This window comes from Scyliorhinus torazame, chromosome 4 (assembly GCF_047496885.1).
Source record: "Scyliorhinus torazame isolate Kashiwa2021f chromosome 4, sScyTor2.1, whole genome shotgun sequence".
NCBI classification, from domain to species: Eukaryota; Metazoa; Chordata; class Chondrichthyes; order Carcharhiniformes; family Scyliorhinidae; genus Scyliorhinus; species Scyliorhinus torazame.
In genome coordinates, this window is record NC_092710.1 from 198211859 (window position 1) to 198233266 (window position 21408).

At 43.9% G+C, this 21408-nt stretch overlaps 1 protein-coding gene across 6 annotated transcripts in view; it reads left to right on the forward strand.

Annotated features, from left to right (window-relative positions):
* The window catches only part of LOC140410681 (runt-related transcription factor 2-like), a 257444-nt gene that overhangs the window by 178379 nt on the left and 57657 nt on the right, over nucleotides 1-21408 (forward strand). For 5 of the 6 annotated variants that reach the window (XM_072499075.1, XM_072499069.1, XM_072499071.1 and 2 more), the window contains one exon: nucleotides 11314-11490. The exons of the other annotated variant lie outside the window; for it this stretch is intronic. In XM_072499075.1, the coding sequence (XP_072355176.1) occupies nucleotides 11314-11490 (177 nt within the window). The remainder of the gene's footprint in view (nucleotides 1-11313; nucleotides 11491-21408) is intronic. 6 annotated transcript variants of the gene reach the window in all.

The window sequence follows — 21408 nt, forward strand, 5'->3', positions numbered from 1 at the left end:
TGGGGTTCGCTCCCGCAGTCGCCGCGTCAGGGTTTCGCATCTTCCTAATCGGTAACTGTCTCCGAATGTCACCAGGGGGCACTCTAGCTGTTTCCCCTGGTTGTTCCAAGACTTCAACGTCTCTCCCTGTCACCACGGGGAGCTCTTTCTCTTCAAAAGAATTTGTTGCAGCTTCCTTTGTTCCCGAACCTTGTGGTTTCTCCTTAGTTTGGAGAGACTTAGGTGGTATACTTAATTGTTTCTGGTGAGGGTCAAGCTCCTCTCTCGCTGTCCGAGATCTTGTCCTAGAGCTAACTGGGCTTGTGGAACAGAGCTCCTCTTGTTCTACTGATCGTGAAGATGGTAAATCAGGACCCACACTGTCACCCAAAAGGGCTTGAGTTACTGGCATATTTGGAATCTGGGGAGCAATGACTGGGTATATATTATTATACTCTGGTGGTTCTGGAATGAGTGCAGACCATGCTACAGGTGCAGACGGAACTTTCAATGACTTTTCCAAATTATTGAATTTATCATTTTCTGTCAATTCAAGGCCAGCCATTGAACTACGTAGCTCATCTCTTGTTTGACCCGCGTCTTTCCTGTCTATACTTGCGCTTTTTTTGAATGCACATTCCTTTTTCAAGACCTGTAATGTTTTTAGGTTACCCTGTTCACTAATTGGAATTCCCATTTTAAGGGCATTGTCCTGCCAACTGGACAACATGATCTTATCTCTTTCCTCTTGACAATATTACTCCATAATCCAATTAATTATTTTGCTTTCATACTTTGACTCTTTTTCCAAATTTGTCCCTGGATTTTCTTAACCATTTCTAGGTCTTTGGTGCCCCCTAGTGGCCATTCATCTCCCATTTTACTTCTTAACTGTGCTGACAATTTTCTAAAATCCTTCGCTTTATCCGGATACTTATCACATAATATTTGCAGTGGCATGCCTATATCATTTGTGCTATCCAAGGAATTCCCCATAATCTCAACTAGTCCTCGGAACTGCGTTTTTCGCCATTACAGTCCAAGGGTACAATTTTAGCTTAATCAACTATATATTTAACACACTCACACATGGAGGTGAACCATTTTGAATTTCAAATGTCTCATCGACCTCCCATAACCTAACCCAAGCTGAATTAACTCACACATGAAGTTGAACCATTTACAATTTCAAATGTTGCATCAACCACATAACCTAACCCAAGCCAAATTAACTCACACATGGAGGTGAACCATTTTCAATTTCAAATGTCCCATCGACCTCCCGTAACCTAACCCAAGCCGAATTAACAATATGAAATCCCATCAATTAAATTGCTAATCCCCAGACTGACCTTTGATTTCGTCGAGACGATCTTTCTGTACCAACCGCGAGTGACCAGACTAATCAGACGATAAGAAGAGGGGAAAAATCAATGCGCGGTCATTTTCCAGCTGTACATTGAGGGCCCTTTCTTCCCCATCCTCCTGTTCATAATCAGTCTAATTCTGATTTCGCAGTTGGATCAGGATCGTCTTGAGAAATCCGGGTTTTCGGCACCAAATGTTAAATCCTCAGTTTCTTTACCCGTCAGTCTGGCCTCAATAAAAGTCGAGATGGATTTGCAGGTACAGCATTAGTTATTTTATTCAGCTTGCAAGCTTTCTCAGTTCACAGCAGTACAGAATGCCTCTCGCTCTCTGTACCTCCAGAATCAAGTGAAGTTATCAAACTAAGAGCTCTGTACTGATACATTCAAATGGCATCAAGTTTCACATACTCGACACCCTTAGGTCATCCTATGTCCCTCCTGACCTGTTTGATCTATTCTGATTGGCTCACTTCCAATCCCTTCCTCTGGCCCCTATTACTCAGCATCACTCTCGTAGACACACCTCTTCCTGCTTTTCCATGCGGTCTGAAATCCTTTGTCTGTGAACTCACCAGAATGAGACTGGCCTATCTCTACATTACAGTAACTAATAGCTCTAAAGTAACTATTTTATATCACATTCGTCAAGTGAGTGAGAAACCTGAGACTGGGTGTAAGGCATTTCACTCACCGTTCCAAATACTCACTCAGTCTCACACACTCACTCAATCTCTTGCACGACCCCCTCGTACCTACCCCACACACTCAGTATCTCACACTCCCTTCCACACACCCACCTTCATGACCCCCCTCCCCTTCCCACAGCCACTGAGTTACTCCTCACACATAGTCACTCACTCACTCTCACTCCTTCTCACGCACTTGGTCACTCACTTTGCTCTCTTCGTGCCATCCTAGACTTCACTCCCCCCCCCCCCCCCCCTCCCCCCCCGGTCCTACCTGGACTTCACTCTCCCCTGGTCCTACCTGGACTTTACTCTCCCTGGGCCTTCTAGGACTTCACTCTTACTGTTTAATGATAAAGGTCATAGGGAGAGGAGGTACTGTTGAAGTAATCTTGGTAAATTTCTGCCATACATTCTGTAGATTGTTATGTGAAGTCAAAATGTGTTGGCAGTAGAAGGATACCTATTCAGAGAAGAGGCAGAGAAACCAAGCAATCTGCTCCACTCTGGATGTCACTGACTTTCCTGATAACTGTTGCAGCTGAATCCATCCAAATGATGACAATTCCATAACAATTCCAACTGAAATCTCATAGTGGATAGAGGGATTCTGAGGTGCCAGGAAATTAGCTGTCTGTTACAGAGTACACAAAATGTTATGGCAAATACAAGCTATGATTGATTCATTTCAGCTTCTGGTCAGTGGTAACCTCAGGATATTGATGATGGAGTGACTTGACATGGGGTTGCCACTTGGGAAGCCATTTCTGCACAAACTAGCAATGGGCAATAACTGCTGGCCTAGCCAGCAACACCCACATCCCATAAATGAATAAAATAAAAAAAGTTAAAAACTGCCTTCTGTATTAGCATAGAAACTCACACATTTGACCCCCAACTGACTTCAGTCGTAATGAAGTGCTTCGAGAGGTTGATCATGAAGCGCATCACCTCCATACTCCCAGAACGCCTTGATCCACTGCAATTCGCCTACCACTGCAACCGGTCCACATCAGACACCATTTCCCTGGCTCTACACTCATCCCTCGAGCATCTCGAAAACAAGGACTCCTACATTAGACTCCTATTTATTGACTCCTATGGTATTGCCTTCAACACCATAATCCCAGCCAAGCTCATATCAAAGCTCCAAAACCTAGGACTTGGCTCCCCACTCTGCAACTGGATCCCCGATTTTCTGACCAACAGACCACAATCAGTAAGAATGAACAACAACACCTCCTCCACAATAGTCCTCAACACCGGCGCCCCGCAAAGCTGCGTACTTAGCCCCCTACTCTACTCCCTGTACACACACGACTGCGTGGCAAAACCCGGTTCCAACTCCATCTACAGGTTTGCTGACGATACGACCATAGTGGGCCGGATCTCGAATAACGATGAGTCCGAATACAGGAGGGAGATAGAGAACCTAGTGGAGTGGTGTAGCGACAACAATCTCTCCCTCAATGCCAGCAAAACTAAAGAGCTTGTAATTGACTTCAGGAAGCAAAGTACTGTACACACCCCTGTCAGCATCAACGGGGCCGAGGTGGAGATGGTTAGCAGTTTCAAATTCCTAGGGGTGCACATCTCCAAAAATCTGCCCTGGTCCACCCACATCGACGCTACCACCAAGAAAGCACAACAGTGCCTATACTTCCTCAGGAAACTAAGGAAATTCGGCATGTCCACATTGACTCTTACCAACTTTTACAGATGCACCATAGAAAACATCCTATCGGGCTGCATCACAGCCTGGTATGGCAACTGCTCCACCCAGGACCGCAAGAAACTTCAGAGAGTCGTGAACACCGCCCAGTCCATCACACTAACCTGCCTCCCATCCATTGACTCCATCTACACCTCCCGCTGCCTGGGGAAAGCAGGCAGTATAATCAAAGATCCCTCCCACCCGGCTTACTCACTCTTCCAACTTCTTCCATCGGGCAGGAGATACAGAAGTCTGAGAACACGCATGAACAGACTCAAAAACAGCTTCTTCCCCACTGTCACCAGACTCTTAAATGACCCTCTTATGGACTGACTTCATTAACACTACACCCTGTATGCTTCATCTGATGCCAGTGCTTATGTAGTTACATTGTATATGTTGTGTTGCCCTATTATGTATTTTCTTTTATTCCCTTTTCTTCTCATGTACTTAATGATCTGTTGAGCTGCTCGCAGAAAAATACTTTTCACTGTACCTCGGGACACGTGACAATAAACAAAATCCAACCCAATCCAGTCCAATCCAAACAAGATTCCAGCCAATGCATCGACTAATATTGAGGGCCTTCTCTTCCTCTCCTCATGTTACCGGACCTAACTAATCCCCCAACACCAAGACAAATCATTTCTCTCTACACCTTGATTCACTTTTCTTCCAGTTCAAGCATAGCCATGCCAGGAGACCTGAACATTAATGCAAGCTTAGTACAATAATGTACAGTGGTTTCATAAAATATATATATGAATGCACTCTTATGAAAATTCAATTTAAAATAAATTATTTGGACTGATGCCAGCAGGTAATGATGCCTGTGTCTGCTCAATTCTGCCCACATCTACATCATTCTACATCTCTCTTGGCCAATTTGTCTCTGTTTCTCTTATTGCAGAGAGTAAAATGAAATATAATCCAATTTAAGATTATCAGTGTGGCTCGCTTATGCATGTTAGAAGTCACATTTATTCACACACAGCCATGGCATTTACAGACCGAAAGAACGTGACCATGCATTACACCTTTTTCAACAAAACGAAAGCTCGGGGGACAGCTATTCCCTGTTCATTCCCCATTGGCAATGCCTTGACCAATCAGAGTCAACCTACCTGGTTGGAATTTCTCACTTAATTCACATCATTACATCACACTCCGATGTATTTTACATCTGCAGAGCTATTTATTTGGAATAAACATTTAATTTGAAAATGCAACATGAGTTCAGATGCATTACCTGCATTGAGATTTTTTATAAAAATTCATTTTAAAGGATGTGGGCTTAGCTGGCTAGGCCAGCATTTATTGCCCATCCCTAGTTACCCATCAGAAGATGGTGGTGAGCTGCCATCTTGAGCTGCTGCAGTCGTTGAGGTGTAGGTACACCCACAGTACTGTTAGGAAGGGATTCCAGGATTTGGAATGAACGACAGTGAAGGAACGGTGATATATTTCCAAGTCAGGGCGGTGCGTGACTTGGAGGGGAACCTCCAGTTGGTGGGGTTCCCAGGTATCTGCTGCTCTTGTCCTTCTGGATGGCAGTTGTCATGGGTTTGGAAGGTACTGTGTGTGGTGATATGCATCACAGTAAGTACACAAGGGGTTAATGTAAATACACTTAGACTAGATAAACACTAGAGGGAGCACCAGAGACATCATGACACACAGACATTCAACCAATAGGTCAGTAAGTTAGGACACGACCAATGGGCAGTCAAGACACACCCAGAGGTGACACTACCACAGGGGGGCATTACACCAACCCATATATAAGGACACAGCACACATGATCTTCCTCTTTCCAGTGGAGACACTTAGTGAGTACAGACAGGGTTGATTGAAACACATCACACCCACCACGTGGATTGTAGCAGACTGGTTAGTTAGTCTGAGTAGCTATAGCAGGATTAACAGGAGAGTCGAATCCAAGTAGGAGAATTGTTACTAGTTTAATAAACGTGTTAAAGCTATCTCCAAGTCTGAACCTTCCTTTGTCAGAGTGCACATCAAGGAAGCAGCTTATGCTACGTCAAGAGCATAACAAAACACTGTGTATTCCAAATTAATTTTGCCGATTATTTGACACTATTACAGATATAGTGATACAGACATGAATGGGTAGGAACAGTTTATTTGAATCCTTTCAGGCCTCATCTCAGTTTTTTTTTCAAAAAGTATGTAACGTGATCATTGCTTGGGTTTTGGCTTCTGTTCCAAGTAACCAGGAATAATTCGCACTGTGCATAGCTGTAATACAGTGGGTGCCTTTTCATTGTAAGTTTAAAACATTTTAAATGTTTATTTTTTAAAAATAAATCCAGGTAACAATTTTCCGTATTTATTAGTGTAAACAAAAGACCTTCTTCTAAACTTGAAAGTCCAATACAACGTCTCTTTGCCTCTTGTATCCATAGGACTTGGATTCGTAAGCTGAGTTAATCATTGTTTTCTGCCAATTGGCAATCAGCCAGCACAAGCAACTTTTTTTCTACTGTTAGATATTTACTTTGCTTCCATTAAAAGCTGCTAGTTGAGGCCTGATAGGCAGGCCCAAACTATACAAAGTGACTGGCTTTATTTTGCTTTCATTCTTTCCATAGTATTTATACAAAAATCAAACAGCTAATGCACCTGTAGGCTGCTGTTTTTATTACCAGTGTTTGCATTGCTTCTCTCTTTCATAAGAGTCAGGGTATGTGTACTTGTCTGTGATTGGGATGCTGAAAGAAAGGATTTGCGTGACTGGCTATGTTTGCATGCAAAACTACTTCAGAATCTGTGAATAATAATGATAGCCACAGCTGTTATTGGAAATGCCAGTGGATGATTCCAATTTGCTCAGTCATACAGCCATTTGAAGTATCGCGGTTCAAAATATAGTTTTATTGACATGATGAACAGAGATTAGCTTTAGAAAAAGCCCCAGAGCACTGAATCAATGTTGTATTTTATTAAATATAACCAGTCCAGCCAAAAACATTCTCGTATGTATTGAAGAGATCTAGTTTATGTTTCCCTCAATGAAATGTCAAAGTTTTTACTAAAAGCAGGACAAAACATTTGAGATAGCAGTAATCCTTGTCTGATGGATTACTTCATTCATTGCAGTAAAATACTTAAAGCTTAAATACTTGACTGATATATTAGTTATTAATGCAGCCATTTCAAAGGCTGGTGATGAACAGCAATACAACTACATTGATTTTATTTTGGATAATGTAAAGTATATATGTCATATATATTTTACCATTGCCGTGCCATGGGAAACCTATAGCTCTTTTGTACCCTAGTGCCACATTGTTCATGACACATTGCTTCTACCTTCCTTTATTTTCTTCTTAACGTCTTGTGTCATTCTCTGCCATCGCCTTTCCTTCCTGTCGCTCAGTCCAATGAGAGGGTCAGCTTTAGCTGTCATTGTTATTCACAGATTCTGGAGTAGTCATTGCTGTCTTGCAGAATCCAATGACCATTTGACTTTCACCAATGGATCAATAATCACCACTATATATCGCTTCATAATTTCCATTCTTTGCAGAACAAGGCTCTTGCTACCCATAACTTATTGTGAATTATTGCATTGATATTCTGGCTTTGATGGAAATTTGCCTTATGATTGGCGACAGCTTGCTCATTACTGGAATCTTTCATTCTGGCTATACTTTGTACCACCTGCCTTGCCCAACTATCGGAATGATAATCTTGTCCACATCATGACTATAACAACACCCACTTCCGGCCCTTCCTCAGCCCACCTGCTCAGCAGCCTCAGCTGCATAAACTCTCATACATGTCTTTGTCACCTCCAGCCATGATAGCACAATCCTTTTTTTGCAGCTTCCATCTTCTACGTACTATAAACCTCAACTCATTAACCTTTTTCAGCTGTGTCTTATGTCTCATGGAATTCTGTTTAACAATCACTTTTTCTTTGCTGACATACATTATTTTCCTGACCCTCAATTCCCCCAATTTAAATCCCCAAATAATTTTGCTCCTTCTTAGCTCAGTCGGATGTAGGACATCAGATCCAGGACATTTGTTGGCTTCCAGTCCAATTAATTTCTCCAATACTACTTCTTTACTGATGCTAAGTTCTTTATGTTCCTCATTCCAAATGAACCCTTGGTTCCCCACTATTTCCTGGAATTATTTTTGTATTTGCAACCATGAAGGCAGATACTTGTGTCATGGCTCCATTTCCTCATATCCGACTATAGGTTCTCCTGCCTTTACCTGGAAGGAATCCATGGTTCATTTTACTAATCATTTTGTATACCTATAGGAGCTTTTACGATTATTTTTATGTCTTTTGTTACTTTATTCAATAATCTATTTTTTCTCTTGTTTTCAATATTGTACTCCAAACTCTTACCGATCATCAGGCTCACCTTTCTTTGTGACAACATTATAGACCGCTTCCTTTAATCGAAGAATCTCTACCTTCCCTTGTTGGCTGTGGTTGCATGGTTTTCACATGAGCTTTTTTTCCTCAGAAGAATGTATATTCATTGCAAAATCTGATTTATTTCTGTAAATGTTTGCTATTTCATACCTTATGTCATATCTTTGAAGCTACAGTTTCCCAACTGAGCTCTTCCAACTCTCCCTTCATACCTCAGAAATTTGCTTTGTTCAGATTTATGACCGGAGTTTCTTAACTAAATCACTATCAAACTCAACATGAAATTATATTATATTATGATTACTCCCACCCCCTCCCCGGCCTCCATTCCTACATGGTTATTAATCAATTATGCATCATTGCACAGAATTAGATCTACTTGTTCTCCAGTTCTTCGACTTTTTGACCTGGAAAATGATCTTGTATACATTCCATGAATTCATCCTCCACAATAATACTGCAGATTTGGATTGCTCATTCTGTATCTATCTTAAATTCCTCATGTATTACCCTTGTTACATGAACTTGTAATTTCCTGATTTATACTTGCCCCGACACTGCAACTACTGTTAGGGGCCCTATAAATTACCCCCACTGATGCTTTCTGTCTTGTTTCTGAGCTGCATTCAAACTGATCTGTTTTTCTGAGCTAAGGTTCTTTCCCCCTACTCTCTTTATCCCATTCTTTACGATAAGGGCTACCCTCCACTCTTTCCAATTTTCCTATCTCTTTTAGATGTCCAGTGTCATATAATATTTAGTTCACAACATTGATTGCTCTGCAGGTACATTTAATGGCTAATAGGTCAAACTTATTTATTTCTATCTGTGCTATTACTTCATCAATTTTATTGTGAATACTTAATGCATTTAGATATAGTGCCTCTAGTTTTAACCATAGAACCACAGAATTCTTACACCGCAGAAGGAGGTCATTCAGCCCAATAAGTCTGCACTGACCCGCTGAAAGAGCACCCCACCCAGGCCCATTTCCTCGCCCAATCCTCATAACCCATTAACCCCATCCTACCTGCACATCTTTGGATGTCATCTGAGTCACTTTATGCCCTTTGTTAAGCTCTCACTCCATTCATCACCCACTTAGTCACCAACTTGCTCTAAAGCTTGGCTTCTCTCAATGTTTTTAAATTTACCCATTCTTGAATCCTTCAAACTCCACCTTCCCGCCCCATCTTTTTAGTTTACAGCCTAATTTACCACCCTAGTTATTTGATTTTCCAGGACAAGTGCAGCCATTCCCAATGGGACAGATGCCTCTTTCCGCAAAACTGTTGCGCGTGCCCCATGGATCAAAACCCTGACTTGCAAATCACTCTTTCAGTCATGCACTTAACTTTTGAATCCTTTTGCAACTATGTTTGCATGTGGCTCAAGTAACAATCCAGAGATTACCTGTCAAGTTCCTGAATTTTAAAATGAACCCTAGCTCCTCAAATTCTCTCAAAGGAATCTCATTCCTAGTTTATCTATGTCATTAGTTCCTATGCTGACCATGAAAACTGGATCTTTCCCCTCCCATCCAGGCTTTTCTCAAACCTTGAGGGAGCGTACTCAACCTTGGCACTGAGAAGTCAATATAAGCTTTGGAACTGCAGAGAATGGTATCTATCCCTTACTCCACTGACTCTTACTACTACACATTTCCTTTCATTCTTCCCACTTGAATTACTTCCCTGTACAATGGTGCCCTGGTCAGTTTTTCAAACTTTGCCCTGATCTACACAGGCAACAACCTTGTATTTGTTGGATAATGGCAAAGGCTAAAACTCCTCCAGCATTGGACCTAGGATCCTCTTACCTGCTTGAGTCACGGTCACACCTCCAGTTCCTGACCATCAGCCAGTTCAGTACCACTAACAAAACTTTGGGTTGTATGTGCCTCTGGATCAAAGTGCCCAGGTAACTCTTCACCTCTCTGCTGCTCTTCAATATCTGCACCTCAGATTCCAGCTTAGGATGAGGTTTCTTGGGACATTTATTGCAGATGTGGTTGTCCAAGATTGCACTCCTCTCTACAAACTCCCATGTACTGCAGTTGAGACACACCACCTGCATTAACATCTCCGTTGCCCTTACATAAGAACATAAGAACTAGGAGCAGGAGTAGGCCATCTGGCCCCTCGAGCCTGCTCCACCATTCAATGAGATCATGGGTGATCTTTTGTGGACTCAGCTCCACTTTCCGGCCCGAACACCATAACCCTTAATCCCTTTATTCTTCAAAAAGCTATCTATCTTTATCTTCATTAAAAACATTTAATGAAGGAGCCTCTACTGCTTCACTGGGCAAGGAATTCCATAGATTCACAACCCTTTGGGTGAAGAAGTTCCTCCTAAACTCAGTCCTAAATCTACTTCTCCTTATTTTGAGGCTATGCCCCCCAAGTTAAAGTTAAAGTATTAAGTTAAAGCTTATGGGCGGGATTCTCCATCCCCTCAGACTCATTTTCTGGCACGGTGTGCCCCGCTGGTAACGAGATCCTCCGTCCCGGCAGCCGGCCAATGGGGTTTCCCATTGTGGCCACCCCCACGCGGTCGGGAAATCCGCAGGCGTGAATGCACTGCCGGCGAAGGGGAGGATCCTGCCGCCAGATTAACTTAGTTAATTATTAGAAGTTTTTAAACTAATTACCTAATCTGTTTTAACTCGCAGGTGGATTAAATTCCATATTTACCCATAACCTACCCTACCAGTTCCCATGGTGTTGTAACCTCACTTTGTGATTTTTCTTGTATGTTGCTCAAACTCTTTATCTACTGCTCTACACTTGGCCTCACCCGTTCCTCCGGCTCTGCTCTCGGCCTCATCCTCTTTTAGCACCTCTGATCTCCATCTCCACCTTTTATACACGTCCACTCCCGCCTTGCCCTTTTCTACACCTGTGCTCTCATCCTTGCACTTTTCTACCTCTGCTCTTGGTCTCACCTTTTTTTTAGATCCTTTTCAACTATTACAATTCTTGCTTGACCCCTTGGCTTTTCCAATATGAGGAGATTACACCTTTCAAGGATAAACCTACAATAAATTCACCTTTCAGCAGAAAAAAGATGTATAATCTACATTTTAACAAATAAGTGGATAAAAGAGAATTTTTGTAGATTGCCATTTTGTTCTCTTCTAACCAGGACACAGACAGAAGCCTGAAGACCAACCCAAAGTCGGATTATTCTCAGAAAGGCTGAGTGAATTGGAACGCCTTCGGCAAACTGCAATGAGAGTGGGTGCCTCAACACAGAGTCCTCGTCCATCTCTCAATCCTGCACCAGCTCCTTTCAGTCCTCAGGCTACATCTCAGATTGCAGGTACGTAGAAAGAAGAGCAGAGTGGACCGCTCCTTGAGTTGTGACATTTAAATCAATTGGGGGGTGATTTTGCAGCAACGTTGCGCTCGGTGCAAATCCCCCTATGTTGGGAAAGTTGCAGGACAGCCATCAAATGGGATTTGCGATGGGCGTCAAACCGGACATGATGTTCCCTGGTCCTCCCAGCTGCCGTAATCTGGTTCACGGCTTTGCTGGGTGTGAACCAGATTAATTTATTAAAAATCAAACTTAAATATTCACAATTAGCTTTGAGCCAAATTATCCCAGCTCGCGCAATTCTCTTGCATTGCTGGTGCAACATCTGGCTGGCGCAAATCACTACTTGTCTTGACAAACGGAAAACAGAAATGATGACCACACCATGGGGGCTCGGAGATCATTGTAGGCCCACATGGTTGGGGCACCTTGGCACCCTGGCATTGCCATGTTTTCATTGTCAGGTTGGCACTGCCAGGTGCCGGGGCAGTGCCAAGGGGTAGGATACTGAGGGGGTGGGACATGATGACGACAGGGCATTTGGTGACCCCATGGCAGGGTGACCTCATCTGGGCAATGGGGGGACTGGTACCGCCACTTGCGGGGGCAGCTGATGCTGGCGACTGAGGGAAGCCCTGATGCCGGCGATTGGTGGTGGTCTTTGCCGGCGAGAAGGGTGCCCCAATCTCTGAGGATTGGGCCTTGTCAGCATCTTTGGGTCCCGTACATCTCAATCATGGCGCATATCACTACCAGCTTCAAATATAATGACTAAGTGCAGGAAGATCACGATCAAAATCACTTCGGATTTCACACCGATTTTCATGCCGAAAATGACACTTTGTCATTTTTTGGAAAACTTTGACCCAGTATCTCTTTCTCTCTTCATCACAAGTAGTTTAATATCTTGTTGCTTATCTGGATGCTTATGAATGGAGATATACCATGTACATTCAATTATTTATAGCAGAATATCTAATGAGCCTAATACTTGAAATAAATTCTCGTTTATACCTTTTGAATTATTACGTATTTATACTAATTGCAGTTCATGCTAATAGGGTGGATTATGTTGTAGTCCTCTACATTTTGCGCCCACCACTCACCATTTGTTTATTTACCTATACCTCCAGTCAATCTTCCCTCTGCTGCCCTGAAGGTGTTGATTTATGGTGGTGTACCGTTCCTTCAGGGGTGCTGACAATCCTCTATTTACCTTGTCCAAGTGGTCATTCCTCATGCATTAGTCAAGAGATTTAGCAATGTCATTGGGTACTGATTCCAATTCGAAAAAAGAAAGAGTTTTACAGCACAGAAACAGACTGTTTGCCTAGTGAAGTCTGTCTCCATGCCCTTCACTACCAGTCACTTGGTCTAATCCTACTCATGCTCGCTCCCCATATAACCATTTATATTCCTCATTTCCAACCAACAAATTTCCATACATAAAATAATAGACGAAACATAGATTACGCCAGATAGTTTCATATTCTGAGTACTTTCTGTGTAACTTTTTTCTAACTGCCACCCCCCTTTAATTTTGTTTATGTCCTTCTTAAATTTGTGCTCTCTCTCAACATGGCATCTTACTCACATTTCTCTCAAATCCTTGGTGCAGTTCAGTAGCAACTTATACTTATGAAGCACTTCAAGAGGGAAAAGCACTCTGTTGTACTTCACAGAATGAATTTTGTTGTGCAGTCATTGATGATATGTAGGCGCACAAGGCAGTCACTCAACAAGATCCTATCATCAGAAATTAAATGAGTGACCAGTTAATCTGCTCTTCTTTGTTGATGGCTGAATGGAGTGCACTAAGTTTACAGTTTTTCTTTTAAGTTGTGATGTGGGAGCTTTAACGTTCAGCTGAATCACCATTGCAAGCAGGCTATTTGATTTAATTTCTCATCCAAAGAGCAACACAAGTAATGTAGTACTTCTTCAGTGCTATCTTGCACAGATCTCATGATTGTAGGGTAAAGTACTGGATTGGAACTTAAGTTCGTAGTCCTTTTGATTCAGAGGCATACTAACAGAGTAATACTAACTGAGTTTACCTAATGCTCACACACCAACTTACAATAAATGGTGAGGGGTTAGCTGGGGCAGCAAAGGTTGATGCCTTTCCCTTCTTGCCCAGGGGCGGAACCCGACATGGTGACAACTCCAAGTTCCGACCCCGCACAGCGTGTCATTGACATACCCATTGCTATTTTGAAACGGGAAGCTAATTAAAGGTCAGGAGGTGGGCTTGCCTTCTAATCAGGGATGGTGGGCAGGTTCCTGAGGATGGAGGGCCAGTAAGGGGCCCTCCAGCACTCAGAGACCAGCAGCTCTACCCGCTGAGGTGTGGGAGCTGCTAATCTCAGAATAGAGAGAGAAAGTCGGCCAGGTAAGTGTTTTTGATTTTCAGAACTGCCACTGCTGCCTGGGCATGATCCTGGATGGCAACCCCTCTAGGATCATTCTACCGGCCGCAGCTGTGATGACGGCTGTACTGGGTTGGGTGCAGGGGTGTGGAAGTCCCTCATGTGAACAGTCGTGCCTACTCTCCAGAGTCCACCCTATGACCAGGCCATTGTGGACTGCCCACATGCTGACTGGAAATCCCATTCAGCCCGGAGACTAGGCCTTAAAGGACCCTTAATTATTTGATCCAAATGGGCGACTTACGGCCTGCCGGCAGGCTGACAAACCGACCTGACCTGAACTCTTTCAAGATGCGTTTGGGATTGTGATGAGGAGGCGGTATGATAACCATTGGCACAAAGTTGCGAGCCCTCCCACCTCTGTTTGAAAACTCATTCCAAGTTATTGCTCTTAATGATACAGTTCGAACTATTGCAAGACTCATGGGGTGCTGGATTTCATCAAAAGAACTTCAGAATAAAAGGAATGTAATACCATTGCAGTTATACAGAGAGCTGGTTGTACCTTTTTTGGATTATATGGGATATTTGCCCCCAGTCTGGTAGTAGAACCAATGAGTTGTCCAGTAGGCATCGCCAATTTCAAAAAATAATAATTTTTTACAGTATGTGGGTGCCGCAAGCTGGGCAGCATTTATTGTCTATCCGTAATTGCTCTTTAGAAGGTGATGGTGAGCTGCCTTCTTGAACTGCTGCAGACCATGTGGTGTATGTACACCCACAGTGCTGTTAGGAAGGGAATACAGAATGTTGACCCAGTGATGGAGAAGGAACGGCGATATGTTTTCAAGTCAGGATGGTGAGTGGCTTGGAAGGAAACTTCAAGGTGGTGGTGTTCCCGTGTGTCTGCTGCTCTTGTCCTTCTAGATGGTAGCAGTCGTGGGTTTGGATGGTGCTACCTAAGGATCCGTGGTGAGTTCCTGCAGTGCAACCTGTAGATGGTGCACACTGCTGCCACTGTGTGTTGGTGGTGGAGGGAGTGCCAATCAAGCAGGCTGCTTTGTCCTGGATGGTGTCAAGCTTTTTGAGTGCTGGTAGAGCTGCACTCATCCAGGCAAGTGGAGAGTATGCCATCATACTTCTGACTTGTGCCTTGTAGGTTGGTGGACAAGCTTTGAGGAGTCAGGAAGTGATTTATTCGCTGCAGAATTCCCAGCCTCTGATGTGCTCTTGTAGCCACACTATTTATATGGCTATCCCAGTTCAATTCCTGGTCAATGGTATCCCCCAGGATGTTGATAATGGGGGATTTATTGATAGTAATGCCATTTAATGTCAAGGGGTGATGGTGAGATCCTCTCTTGTAGGAGAAGATCATTGCCTGGCACTTGTGTGGCACGAATGTAACTTGCCACTTGTCAGCCCAAGCCTGGGTATTGTCCATGTCGTGCTGCATTTGGACATGGGCTGCTTCCGCATCTGTGGAGTCGTGAATGGTGCTGAACATTGCGCAAACATCTCCACTTCTGACCTTATGATGGAAGGAAGGTCATAGATGAAGCAGCTGAAAATGGTTTGGCCTAGTACACAACCCCGATGAACTCCTGCAGTGATGTCCTGGAGCTGAGATGACTGACCTCCAATCACCACGATCATCTTCCTTTGCGCCAGGTACGACTCCATCAGCAAATTTTGCTGACTCCAGCTTTGCTAGGACTTCTTGATTTGACATGTTTGGAAGAATAGGTGAACCCACTGAGTGCTGAAGGCAGGGCAATCTATATAAACAATGTCCACTCACCAGTATTTTCACACTTGAAGCTGCCACAAATGTGGACATTTGCACATTATTGTTGCTGGTGGAGGTTTCTGTTGCCAAAGGAAACTTTGGACAGGAGCCCCAATGACACCACTTAAGATGCATAAATGCCTGACTATTGTAATGTTTGATGCTTCCTTGGAAGCAACCTATTCGCACTGTCATTATTTCAGCGAGCCTGCATCAGAGGAGGCATGCCAGGGTGATAAGCCTGTATAAACTAATTGGTAGAATCAAACACGATTCAATTCATTTGATTCTGATGGCTCAGGCATATCCAACTAGCAATTGGACACATTGGACACTGTCTTCAGAGGGTTTGGGTCAGCAAAGAGACAGATGCCAACCTACTTTACAACATAGGGTTAGCACATCCAAGCAAAATAGTAGTCAGCTTTGGCTTGCAACTTGACTCCTGCTTTTAGTATACTTGCTGCAATTCATGGGTGGGTAGGGGGGTTACCACCATGTTGGTGGTGTATATGTTGGTGGTGTATATGTTGGTGGCGTACCATGTTGGTGGTGTACCATGTTGGTGGTGTACCATGTTGGTGGTGTACCATGTTGGTGGTGTATATGTTGGTGGTGTAAAAAGCATGTAAGAATTCAGAGAAAAAATCAGTGGGTTTGTTTCTGCGACTGGTGCATCTTCCTTTGGGTTATTTGAGCCTTTGCAAAATCTGCCTGTTGAGACCTCACTGACCTCATTTGCCTGGGAAAGATTTTATGGTTGGCGGGGTTTCCTGCCCTGTTACCTTGCGAGTCAGCAGGCATATACTCACCGATCACAGCAGCTTTGCAGCCATTTAATATTCCGAAGAATGCTAATTTGTTCCAGATAGGACTTCTTCCACCAATTTGGGATGACGCCTCACCTCTGAAATCTACTGTCCAATCTGATTGGCTGGCAGCTCTGTAGTCCCACCAGCAACAGCAGTGGCCAGAATTAGGACTATACGAGACCCCAGAATCCAGGACTAAGTAAGTCTGGTTGTCGATGATGGGAGGTCTCATGGTGAGTGGAGGTGACATGAGGCCGGTGGGGGGGGGGGATCTTGATGTAGAGGCCAATTGGGGAGGGAGCACATGTTGGACAAAGTTGGCGTGGCGTGTCCTATGTGGAAAAGTGGCCCTTGAGGCCGACGCCCACCCCCACCTTTCCACCGGAGGGCCGAGAAGGATGACTTGCCATGCACACCCCCCATCCCGGAACTCTTCATACCCGTCTCAAAATCAAGACTGGAGACTGCGGGGTGTGGGGAAAGGCTCTTAGGCAGCCAGTACTTTGCCTCACCCTGTAAAAGTGCAGATAGGCCCCGGGAAAGTGATAGGGCAATGGGAAGACCACTCGAGTAATATTATGGCCCCCTCCCCACCTGCAAATGTGCCGGCAGTGGACCATAGAATTCTGCAGCCTATGTCAGAATAAGGTATGAGATCAGTGGCTTAGCAGCTGCAAATCTCCAGGGTTTACACTGTAAATGTACATTGAGTAACTTTGACTGAGAATCAGCAGCATCTTGATACATTTGAAAATTGGTGACTCCGAGCATGCTTTCTAAAACATTTTTTTCTATTTAGCTTACATATACTTGCACTTTCATCTCACTGTTTCCTCATAGGGTCCTCACTGGCAGATTTCTAGATATCCTCTCCTCATACCCTCCTGCCAGTCAGGGGTTCTCATTAGAAAGTGTGGCATTCACAAAGTTATTCTCATTGAGAAAGAGGAGGACCACAGAATAGAACAACAGAAAGTCAGGCAGCACTTACTGCAAGAGGCACCATAGCACATGTCATGCTGTTCTGCAGAATACAGTCTACTTTTGATACCATAGCCTTACTTCCTTCACTGTCCCCCATAATTAAATGAATAAGTTTTATTTTATTTAAAGAAAGCAAAGCAGGTGAGAGAAAGAGCGAAATACACTTAGAAAATGGTGAGAATGCAAAGCTAGAGAGCTAGGACTAAGGGACTGGCAAACAACATTCAAGGGTGGAATTCTCCCAAAAACTAGGTTGGTTGGCACGATCACGATCGCAATCCACCCACAGTTAGTCAATTTTTGGGAGGGGTTGAATTTTGCACTGGCTCGGAAAGAAGCGGGTCCTAAACATGCCGGCAAGTCTGGTTCCTCCGAGATTGGGACCCCATTTCTATCGCGCTTTGACCTCAGAGTAAAATGACAGGGCCATCTTCTTTCCCCCCCCTGCCGAAGCACATCACGATGCCCCGCAGACACGGGGGGCACCCCCGACCCTTCAGCACAGAGGGGCAAACTCCCCCCACCCACACCACACAGGCATGAGGGTGACCACCCTCCCTCTCCCACCCCAGTCAGAGACATCATTACCACCCCATTGCCAAAGGCAACATTACACTCTTTCCCCCCCTCCCCGCCCCCCCCCCCCACCCCACCGCAGAAGAGAGAGACACTATTATGGGGCCACCGAAGGCGCTGCCCCCTCCTAGCACTGCCACCTGGCACCCTGAAAGTTGCAAGTTTTTACTTTCTGCCAAATTTACGCACCAGAACATAAACCATTTAGTGATGTTTAACAGTTTAAAGCAGTTTGGAGTACTATTTCCCTCCTTTGCCATCATCTCCACCATCATCCCTCCAGACGCTGCTAAAGAGTTCAGGTTATACTTTTTGAAACGGCTCAGATGTTTCCAGGTTGTTTAGTTGATTGCACCTATTCACATTGAGTTTTACACAATAACATCGATGAAAATATAAATGAACTAAACCAGGAAACCCATGTGTAATGTTGCTTGCAAACCACAGGCAGGCACAATATATTTTTAAAGCGGAAATAGCAGCATAACTCATTTGGAAGAAATTTTCGGCCAATGTTCTAACGTTTCGGACGGTCCAATTCTCAATAAGTGCAAGCTTTTAAACTGTTATAATTTTTCTAACTGACCTCATTGATAGTTGATAGGAAATCATGGACTGGATATTTGTTTCATCTTTATTATGTAACAAAGAAAGTTTGATAAATAGTCTTGTAGTTAAGGGTCCTCTTGGAAGGAGTAATCACAGCATGCTAGAATTTCAAATTCAGATTGAGCAAGAGAAGACAGAGTACCTTAAGTTTTAGCACAGGGCAGAGGTAATTATACAGGCCTGAGGAAAGAATTGGCCCAAGTAGACTGAGCACAGATAATTGAGGGTAGGACATTTGAGGAACAATGGCGGATGTTCAGGGAGATATCAAATACCACTCAATTAAAGTACATTCCTGAGAGGAAGAAGAATTGAAAAGGGAGAAAAACATTCCATGGCTAAACAAGGAAGCCAAGAAGGGATAAACGCAAAAATTAGGGCATAGTATACTGCAAAAGCTACTTGTAAGCTGACGGATTGGGAAAACTTTAATGTTCAGCAAAAGGATACTAAAAATAAAATCAATAGAGCTAAGATGAACTATGAAAGGAAACTAGCAGAAAACATCAACTCAGTTGCCAAAAACTTCTATCAGTATATAAAGAGGAAGAGAATAGCTAAAGTAAATGTTGGCCCTTTAGAGGGTGATACTGGTGAGGTAATAATGGAGAACACAGAGGTGGTGGAGGCACTGAACCAAAATTATGGCTCTGCCTTCATGGTAGAAATAATAATTTTTTTCCAGAAACTACAGTTAATGCAGAGGAACATGGTGCAGTCGCCATCACTAAGGTGACAATATTGAATAAACTGATGGGATTAAGGGCAGATAAGTCTCCAGGACCTGATGGCCTGCACCCTAAGGTATTAAGGGAGGTGGCAGCAGAGATGGAGGATGCATTGGTTAAGATATTTCAGGATTTGCTGGATTCTGGAAGGGTCCCGGTGGATTGGAAAAATGCTAATATGGCGCCCCCATTCTAAAAGGGAGAGAGGCAAAAGGTAGGAAACTATAGACTGGTTAGCTTGACCTCTGTGGTGGGGAAGTTGCTGGAATCAATCATTAAGGAGGAGATAACTGAACATTTGGAAAGACAAAGCTCAATCCATCATTGTCAGCATGGTTTCATGAAGGGTAAGTCATGCTTGACAAACTTGCTTGAGTTCTTTGAGGATGTAGCCAGCAAGGTGGATAATGGAGAACCTATGGATGTGGTATATTTAGACTTCCAGAAGGCATTTGACAAGGTGCTACATAAAAGACTGATCCAGAAGGTGTGATCACAGGGTATTGGGGTAAAGTACTAGATTGGATTGAGGATTGGCTGACTGACAGAAAGCAGAAAGTCAAGATAAATGAGTCCTTCTCTGGCTGGTGAACTTTAACCAGTGAGGTGCCTCAGGAGTCAACCCTCAGACCTCAACTGTTTACAATTTATGTAAATGATCTGCAAGCAGGGACAGAGTGTAAAAAGCAAAATTTGTGGATGATACTAAAATACATGGGAAAGCAGGCAGTGAAGAGGAGATAAAGATTTTACAAACGGGTATCGATAGGTTAGGAGATTGGGCCAAAGTTTGGCAGATGGAGTGTAACGGAGATAAGTGTGAGGTCATCCACTTTGGCCGAAAAAATAGAAAGGCAAATTATCATCTAAATAGAAAGCAGATTCAACTGCACCTGGGCAGAGGGATCTGGGTGTCTTTGTTCGTGAATTGCAGAAAGTCAGTATGTAATTAAAAAGGCAAATGGACTGTTAGCGTTTATTACAAAAAGACTGGAGTAGAGAAGTGCTGTTGCGATTGTATCGGGTGTTGGTGCAACCACACCTGGAGTATTGTGTGCAGTATTTGGTCTCCTTATTTGAGGAAGGATGTGGTGTTATTCGAGGCAGTTCAGAGGAGGTTCAACCGATTGATTCCGGGGATGAAAGAGTTGACGTATGAGGAAAGATTAAACAGTTTGGGATAATACTCGCTGGAGTTTAGAAGGAATTGAAGGGATCTAATCGAGGTCTATAAAATACTAAGTGGGATTGATAAAGTAAACGTAGACCAAATGTTCCCCTGTGGGGCAATCTAGAACGAGATGTCATGGATATAGGTTGAAAGGCAGTAGATTTCGAACTGAGATGAGGAGGAACTACTTCTCGCAGAGGGTGGTGAATTTGTGGAACTCGCTGTCCCATAGTGCAGTGGAATCGGAGTCATTAAATGGTTTCAAGAAGACGTTAGATATATTTCTGATTTTTTAAAAACACGTTAAAGAGACTTGGGCAACAGGTGGGGAAGTGGGTTTGAGACCAGGAAGAGATCAGCCATGATCTGATTGAATGGCGGAGCAGGCTCGAAGGGCTGAATTGCCCACTTCTGCTCCTAATTCCTATGTTCCCATGACACCCCTTCCCCTCAGTCCGACTCTCTTCCTCTTCCTCTCTCTGACCTCCCCCTGTCTTGTTCTTCCCCCCCCCGTGCCCTTTCCCGGTCCGACCCCACCCAGCCTCCCAGATTGACACCCGTCTTTGGACTGACCGCTCCCCTCCCCGCCACCCCCCTCCCGTACTGACTCCCCCTGCCCCGACTGGACACTGAATTCCTCCTTCCGTCCCCTCCCACATTGACCCTCCCCCACCAGACTCACCCGACCTGACACCCGACGCATCAGGTAACTGATTAGCGTAACATCACCAAACCCTTTTATCATCCATCCGTAAGCGGCAGGACATTGGACCTGTCTTTTCTAGGCTCATAACTGGTATGCATTTCTTCTTGGTGGTGTTACTCCTAGCTAGCACTCTCTCTTCCTGGTTGAATACTCACTTTTTAGAGATTTTCTCCCTCC